Source organism: Lottia gigantea (assembly GCF_000327385.1).
Source record: "Lottia gigantea unplaced genomic scaffold LOTGIsca_79, whole genome shotgun sequence".
Taxonomy (NCBI): Eukaryota; Metazoa; Mollusca; class Gastropoda; family Lottiidae; genus Lottia; species Lottia gigantea.
In genome coordinates, this window is record NW_008710630.1 from 898933 (window position 1) to 908583 (window position 9651).

Here is a 9651-nt window from a genome sequence, read left to right on the forward strand (position 1 = left end):
TTTTAAATTTTGTGGTTTGATGTTTTATATCAGCAATTTTGTACAAAGTTTTAATTTTAGTCAATGTATCAAAAAATGAATTTCTGTGGATGTAGAACATTCAATACCTTTGACACTTTAAGTGATCGTTTTTCTGGCTTGTGCTGTACAGAATATTCATTTTTGATTTTCCAAAGATTGCACTATACAATTGTTTTTCTGCTTCTTGCTGTGCGAAAATATTTTTATTTGAATGTAAATGTTTTCTAACTCTAGCTGTAATGAGTTTTTTGGGAACAATTTTATGTAAACCAGTTTTTTTTTTAATATCAAAATAATTTAAAGTAATTATCTGTATAATGTGTTGTGTATTTATCCATATATACAGTGTAAAATCTAAATTTAGTCTTACTTTTGGGTTTTCAAAAATACATCACTGTAATAAGCAACTAATAGGGCACCACTGTAATCAGGCAACTAATAGGGTATCACTGTAATCAAGCAACTAATAGGACGTCACTGTAATCAGACAAATAATAGGACATCACTGTAATCAGGCAACTAATGGGACATCACTGTAATCAAGCAACTAATTGGCATTACTGTAATCTGGCAACTCATGTGACATCACTGTAATCATGAAACTATTAAGCGTTACTAAAATAAGGCAACTAATCGACATTACTGTAATCATGCAAATAATAGGGTATCACTGTAATCAGGCAACTAATCGACATTACTGTAATCATGCAAATAATAGGGTATCACTGTAAGCAGGCAACTAATTAGCATTACTGTAATCAGACAAATAATAGGGTATCACTGTAAGCAGGCAACTAATAGGGTATCACTGTAATCAGGCAACTAATCGACATTACTGTAATCAGGCAAATAATAGGGTATCACTGTAAGCAGGCAACTAATAGGGTATCACTGTAATCTGGCAACTAATCGACATTACTGTAATCAGGCAAATAATAGGGCATCACTGTAATCAGACAAATAATAGGGCACCACTGTAATCAGGCAACAAATAGGACATCACTGTAATCAAGCAACTAATAGGACCTCGCTGTAATCAGGCAAATAATAGGACACCACTGTAATCAAGCAACAAATAGAACATCACCTCAATCAGGCAAATAATAGGGCATCACTGTAATCAGACAAATAATAGGGCACCACTGTAAACAGGCAACAAATAGGACATCACTGTAATCAAGCAAATAATAGGACCTCACTGTAATCAGGCAACTAATAGGACATCACTGTAATCAAGCAACTAATAGGACCTCACTGTAATCAGGCAAATAATAGGGCACCACTGTAATCAAGGAACAAATAGGACCTTGCTGTAATCAAGCAAATAATAGGACCTCACTGTAATCAGGCAACAAATAGGACATCACTGTAATCAAGCAACAAATAGGACATCACTGTAATCAAGCAACTAATAGGACATCACTGTAATCAAGCAACTAATAGGACATCACTGTAATCAGGCAACAAATAGGACCTCGCTGTAATCAGACAACTAATAGGACCTCACTGTAGTCAGACAAATAAAAGAACATTACTGTGATCAGGCAAATGATAAGACACCACTGTAATAATACAACTAATTGGCATTACTGTAATCAGGCAAATGATAAGACACCACTGTAATAATACAACTAATTGGCATTACTGTGATCAGGCAAATGATAAGACACCACTGTAATAATACAATTAATTGGCATTACTGTAATCAGGCAAAAGGTAGGACATCACTGTAATCGGGCAACTAATGGACAATACTGTAGTCAGGCAACTAATAGGTCATCACTGTAATCAGACAACTATTGGGCATTACTGTAATCAGGCAACTAATGGGGCGTCACTGTAATCAGACAAATAATAGGACATCACTGTAATCTGGCAACTAATAGAACATCACTGTAACCAGGCAACTCATGTCGTATCAATGTGATAAGGCAACCAATAGGGCATCACTGTAATCTCACAACTAATCGACATCACTGTAACCAGGCAACTCATGGCGTATCAATGTGATAAGGCAATTAATCAGCATCACTGTAATAAGGCAACCAATAGGGCATCACTGTAATCTGACAACTAATCGACATCACTGTAATCAGGCAACTTATCGGCTTCACTGTAATCAGACGAATAATAGGACCTCTCTGTAATCAGGCAAATAATAGGACATCACTGTAATCAAGCAACTAAAAGGACATCACTGTAATCAGGAAACTAACAGGACATCACTGTAATCAGGCAACTAATAACATATCACTGCAATCAGGCAACTTATGAGACTAATATCCAATATGATTCTCCTGTAAAACCAAGTGATGCCCCTGTAATAACCAACTGTGCAGAGTGGTACATCTACTGATCAGAGTGATGCTCTATCAGCTCAAAGTTATACCTTCGACTGGTCAGAGTGATGATCCCATTGCTGTTAAAAGTGATGCTCCAAAAAATCAGATTAATTCACAATTGATTAGGGTGATCTCCTCACTTTTAAAAGAAGTACCTTTGACTAATCAGAGTGATTCTTGAAAGTGATGCACCAAATAATCAGAGTGATATAAACTGATTTGGGTGATGCCACAACTAATCAGAGTGCTGCCCTCAATGTTAAGAGTGATGCCCTCGACTGATTACAGTGATGCATAAACTCACATACTTATTGACCAGAGTGATTCCCCTTCTGATCAGTGATGCCCCTTCTGACCAGAGTGAGCCTACCACTGTTGAAAGTGATTCCCAAATAATCTGATGTAAAACTGATTTGGGTGATGCCCCTCGACTGATCAGAGTGATGCCCTCGCTGCTAAAATAATGCCCAATATGATTGGAGTGATTCTCCTCTTGACAAAAGTGGTGCTCTGTCTGATAAGTCAAGGAGAGTGATGCCCTGAATGATTTGAATAAGGAGATTGATGCCCCGGCTGATCTAAGTGACGCCCAAACTGATCTGAGTGATGCCAAAATTAATCAGACTGATCAGAGTGATGTCCCAAATTATAACTGACTGACCAAAATGACCCCCCTTCTGATCAGAGTGATGCCACCACGGTTGAAAGTGGTGCGCAAATTAATCAGAGTGATGATCTGATTTATCAGAATGATGCCTTGGTTGACAACATTGAATCTTGACCTGATCAGAGTGATGCCCCCACCCCACTTTTAATAGTGATGCCCAACTGATTAAAGTGATGCCCCAACTTACTCAAGTGATGCCCTTATTCATCAGAATGAGCCGACTGATCAGAGGCCACGGTGATGCTCTGGTTGATCTAATCAGTGATGCCCCGATTCACCAGAGTGATGCTCTTGCTGAAAAGAGTAATGTCCCAAATGATCAGAGTGATGCCCCGCATGACCAGAGTGATGCCCTTATAAGTGTGATACTTTGACTGATCAGAATGATGCCTCATTGCCAAAGATATTCTCCGAATCGTCAGAGTGATGCCCCGCCCGACAGGAGCTGTTGTTAAAAGTGATGCCCAAAATAATCATTCATAATGATGTTCGGACTCACCAGGGTGATGCCCGGACTAATCAGTGATGCCCCGCCTGACCAGATGCTCTGACTGATAAAAGTGATGCTCCAATTGATCAGAGTGATCACTTGGTCTTCAAAGTGATGTCACTTATAATCAAAGTGAAGGCCCTATCGATCAGAGTAATGCCCTACCCATCAAAGTGATGCCAAGTCTGATCAAAATTAGGCTCAGACTGTTAACACGATTCCCTACATATTGGAATAAGGCTAGTAATCCTTCTTATTCAGACACAATGAGCAATACCTTCTCCGCTATCCAAACTATTAGTCCATCCAAATAGGCTTTTGATTTGTCAATACCAAATGTTTCGCCATACCCATATTCTAGAGGATTTTAACTAATATTAAGATAACGAAAACTTCGAGCTACATTATTTTCAATACGAGGATTCCTAGCCTCAAACAGGGAATCTAATGATGTCCCAACTGGATAGGATGTCGCCCCGATTGGTGTGACGCCCTTTACTAAACTAAGTGATACCCCGACTGATCTTATTGATTTCCCAACGGGTTATGATGATGCTCTCTTACTGGTAAGAGTGATGCCCTTATTTATCAGAGTGATGCCGACTGATTTTATTGATGTACCATCTGGTTAGGGTGACGCCCTTTGCGTCAGTGTGATGCCTCTTAATCAGTGTGATGCCCCTTATACAGAGTGATGCCCCGACTTATAATAGTGATGCTTAGATTCATTTGATTGAGTGATGTCCAGACTGATCAGAGTGATGCTCCGAATGATCTGAGTGATGCCTCTTAATCAGTGTGATGCCCCTTATACAGAGTGATGCTTAGATTCATTGATTGAGTGATATCCAGACTGATCAGAGTGATGCTCCGACTGATCTGAGTGATGCCTCTTAATCAGTGTGATGCCCCTTATACAGAGTGATGCACCGAATTATAATAGTGATGCGTAGATTCATTTGATTGAGTGATATCCAGACTGATCAGAGTGATGCTACGAATGATCTGAGTGATGCCTCTTAATCAGTGCGATGCCCCTTATACAGAGTGATGCCCCGACTTATAATAGTGATTCCCCCACTTATTATAGTGATGCTTAGATTCATTTGTTTGAGTGATATCCAGACTGATCAGAGTGATGCTCCGGCTGATCTGAGTGATGCCTCGATTGATTTAATTGATGTCCTATCTGGTCATGGTGATGCCAATGCCCCAAATGAGGTCCCCTTTATCATATTAATAAACCTTAATCAGTGATGCCCTATTGATAAGGCTGACGCCACAAATGGTCAGAGTGATGCCCTGACTTAAATATTGATGCTTACCTTCATTTTGAGTGATGCTTCGCTCAATCGGAGTGATGCTTCGACTGATCTGAGTGATGCCGACTCGCCAGGGTGATGCCCCGTTTGATCAGAGTGATGCCTCCTAGACTGATCAGTTTGATGCCCATGTTGATCAGAGTGATGCCCCGAATGATTTTAATGATGTCCCATCTGATTAAGGTGATGTCCCCTTTATCAGTGTGATGCCCCTTAATTTGAATGATTCCCCAATGTATAATAGTGATGCTTAGCTTCATTTGATTTGAGAGATAACCGAACTGATCAAAGTGATATGAGTGATGCCTTGGCTAATTTACTTGATGTCCCAACTGATCAGGTGATGCCCCCTTTATCATAGTGATGAACCTTAGAGTGATGCCCAATTGATTAAAATGACATGATTAGTCAGAGTGATGCCCAGACTTAAATAGTGATACTCCAGTTGATAGTAGTGATGCCTCGACTGATTTTACTGGTCAGGGTGATGCCCTTTACTAAACTAAGTGATACCCTGACTGATCTTATTGACTTCCCAACGGGTTTTGATGATGCTCTCTCACTGGTTAGGGTGACGCCCTTTGTATCCGTGTGATGCCCCTTAATCAGTGTGATGCAGAGTGATGCCCCGGCTTATAATAGTGATGCTTAGATTCATTTGATTGAGTGATATCCAGACTGATCAGAGTGCCCAATTGATTAAACTAACATCCTGATTAGTCAGTGTGATGCCCCGACTTAATTAGTGATATTCCGATTGATCTGAGTGATGCCTCGACTGATCAAATTGATGCGTACACTGATCAAAGTGATGTCCCCACCCGTCTGAGTGATGGCCCATCGGATCTTAGTCATCACCCTGATGAGTGGGGACATCACTTTGATCAGTCGACTGAACTGAATAATGTAACTGGCCAGATTGATGTCTCGCATGATCAGAGTGATGCCCCACTTGACCACGGAGATGCATCAACTGATCTGAGTGATGCCTCGACTGGTCAGGGCGATGCCTTGTGCCTCGACTGATTAGAATGATGCTTCGACTTATCAAAGTGATGCCCCCACCCACCTGAGAGATGGCTCATCGTCTCAAAGTGAATCACCACTCTGATGTGTGGGAGCATCACTTTGATTAGTCGATTGAAACTGAATGACCCCCGACTGATTTTATTGATGTCCCATCTGGTTAGGGTGATGCCCTGACTTATGAGTAGTGATGCATAGCTTCGTTTGATTGGAGTGGTATCAGAGTGATGCCCAGCTTAATCAGTGATGCTTTGACTGATCAAATTGATGCCCACATTGTTCAAAGTGATGCCCCTACTAGTCAGTGTGATGACCCATCGAATCTTAGTCATCACCCTGATGAGTGGGGGCATCATTTTGATCAGTCGACTGGACTGGATGCTGTCCCATCTGGTCAGAGTGCTGCTCCGCCTGATTAAAGTGATTCCCCGATTGATCAAACTGATTCCCCCACTCGTCTGTGTGATGGCCGAGCGGGTGTTAGTGAGTCATCATCCTGATGAGTGGGAGCATCACTTTGATCAGTCGACTGAACTGAATGATATTCAAACGGTTCAGATCGATGTCCCGCTCGGCCAGAGTAATGGCCTGCTTGTCCAAGGTAATGCTCCCCTTGACCATAGTGATGTTTCGACTAATCTGAGTGATGTCCTAACTGAAAAAAGTATGCCCCGACTGACCCAATTGATGCTTGAACTAACCAGAGTGATGCTCCGCCTATTCAAAGTGATACACTATCTGGTTAAAGTTAGACCCTACTTGATAACGGTGATGCCCCGACTGATCTGAGTGATGCCCAAACTGATTAGAGTGACGCCCAAGCGTATTAAAGTGATGCCCTCAATTGTCCAGATGCCCCACTACTTAAATGATAAGCAGAGTTATGCCCAAACTCAAAGTGATATCCTAACTTAACTAACTGTAATGTGATGCCACTGATTCCCCAAGTTGGTCAACGATGTCCTATCAAGTCAAAGTGACGCCCCTATCAATCAAAGTCGGGGCATCACTCTTATCAGGCAGGCACACCACTGCAATCAGATGGAGCATCACTGATATGAATCAGGAATCAGATTATCAATCGGAGCATCATTTGCTCATTCGATGCATTACATTGACAAGTCGTGGTTTCACTCTGCTTAGATGGAACATCACTGATCAGTTTGGACATCACTTTCCTCAGTTTTGGACAGGCATCTTCTGATTACAAGAAAGCGAAGTCCTTTGTGATCAAAGTAATGACCCGGTTGATGAGAATGATGCCCTTACTGGTCATAGAGATGGCCTGATTGATAACAGTGAAGCTCCAACTGATCAAAGGGACGCCCTGGACTGATCAAATTGATGCCTATACTTTACAAAGTGGTGATTGGTGAGAGTGCTGCCCCGACTGGTCAAAGTGATTCCTCTACATGACCGATTGATTATAGTGAATTCCTAACTGGTCAGAGAGACGGCCCGACTGATCTGTGTTTTCCTGTTTGGTCAAAGTGACCCCTGGTGAAATTGATGTCCCGACTGCTATTAGTGATGCCCTTCTGGTCAAAGTGTTGCCCGACTGATACACCGAATAATTGCATTGATGCTTAGACTGGTCAGAGTGATGTTTCGACTTAATTGGTGCCTCCCGAATTAAGAATGATACTTAAACTGGGCGAAGTGATGCTACGTCTAATAAGAGTGACGTCCCTGTTGATCAGAGTGATGCACCGACTAATCTCTATCAGGTGTTTCCTTAGCTCATTGTTGAACTAATAGATGCAGTAAATTGTTTTTATTATTTTGTTCCCATTTTCTGTCAGATCACCGATAAGTTGTCTATGTCGCCAAGACATGACTTCGACGAGGATCTCTTTAGTCGCAGCTGTGTACAGACAAATTGGGATTTGGTGATACATGTAGATGCTACCGATTAGGGGCCATGATTTCCGACAATGGATCTTGACCGCCTGCTGTTTTAACGACCTCGATCGCTTTAATGTCTAATCTTTCCATCTGAAGGAATTTTCGAAGGACCGATGGCAGATCTAGGTCACTTATTTGACCACACGAATCACTCTTTTGAAGACACTTTCTGACCTTTAACCTACTTAATTCTGTTAATCTCGGAACAGCGTCGGTAATTGTGTCCAAAAACGCAGATGCTGAAATGCAATCAATGTCCCACATTTTTAAGAGCTGGATTATTCTGCAGCATTTAAACAGAGGACATCCGAGACAATACAGCCTTTGCATCATCACCTCAATATCAAAGTTGAGTCTGAAGCCGAACCTCATGATCAAATCCACACAATCCTGAGCCTTGAGCTCCGATAAATCGCCATTATGGCTGACCATCGTTTGGAAGATGTCTTTATTTCCGCAAACGAGAGCAAGATGCATCGAAGTTGTTCCTGAAAAGTCTTTCATGTTTGGATTGGCACCCAGTTCCAAAAGCATCTTCAGTAATACGATGTTCGCTTCCACCGATCCCAAGAAACAATAGTGAAGGGCGGTGCTGCCTGTATTATCCCGAATATTCACATCACATCCAGCTTCCAGAAGAAATCGACCACCTTCCAGAAATCGCTTCCTCACACAGCTAATCAATGGCGTTTCTCCTGATTTATTTTGCGTGTTTACATCAAATCCAGCATTACCGCAATTGATCAAAGCTGCAAATTTTTCTTGTCTATTTGTCCTTTTGCTTTCGATTACAGCAAAGATGACGTCTGTATGTTTGGGAATATCGTGACCTTCAATGGGGTCAGTGGTACAAGAACCAATGACATTGAAGGTCACAGGTACTTGTGTAAGAATGGATACCATCTTGTTTGCTCCTGAAGTCTTAATCAAAATACCCTACAAAGATAAAAAATTTGACGATTACTTAGAATGGATGTATAAGAGAAGTAGGCCTACTTGGGTTCCTTGGCATGAAGCTCATTGACCAAAGCCTTTTGGATTGCAGTTTCCTTTTCTATCCTCACAATTGCATACATATTAAAATCCTTTACCTTATCCCTGACACTATACATTATATTATCTCGTTCATTCTTTTATTTTTGATATAGCCACATCAGTTAGGGTCTAACGACAGCCCTCTTAAACGTTCGTCCAATTAACCTTTTGACCACGTCATAAAATTCCAGCGGTAGAGAGGGTACAAGTTTGATTGGTTAAAGGAAATGTCATCGAGTTAGGCCTAAAGGTTAATTTGACGAACGTTCAAGAGGGCTCGGGGCTGTCGTTAGACGCTAACTGAAGTGGCTATATTAAAAATAATAAAAAACGAAACGAAAAATTTGTCTTATAATGGTTGGACTATTAGGGTTCGTTCACACTACAAGCAGAGCAGGGCGGCGCATAGTCCACAAATAAATATGCACTCTCTTAAACAGGGTCTATTTGTTAGACTAGGCGGCACAGAGAAGAACAGAGAAGTGTGTAAGCGAAGAGCACGGTCAGTCGTTCACACATGGGCATCACAGGACATCATTCGTTGTGTTGAATTTCCTGTGTGCGTTCCTATGACTTCTTTACCTTGCAAATTGAACAGTGTCGCCCCTTTTCCACTCGCGATCTAAACAGTACTATGTACATTGAAAACTGTAACAAAATATCTGAGATTGCCCGAATTTCTAACATAGTTATGAGAAAAAATGCTCATCCTTTGGCTCCGCCACTGATGGCATTAATATGCCTACACAGTCATAGTCTTCATCTTTTTACAGAAACCTAACAGTAATGCATCTTTTGAGCACGCATAATGCGACTTGCAAGTTTCCCAGATATTCATATACC

At 41.3% G+C, this 9651-nt stretch overlaps 1 protein-coding gene across 1 annotated transcript; it reads right to left on the reverse strand.

The window, feature by feature from the left end:
• Positions 1–8166: 8166 nt before the first annotated feature.
• LOTGIDRAFT_89880 (hypothetical protein) lies at positions 8167–8412 on the reverse strand (the record flags this gene model as incomplete). Its single annotated transcript, XM_009066738.1, has 1 exon — positions 8167–8412. A coding segment is annotated over one exon (246 nt), but the record flags the coding sequence as incomplete, so codon positions are not given.
• Positions 8413–9651: the final 1239 nt, after the last annotated feature.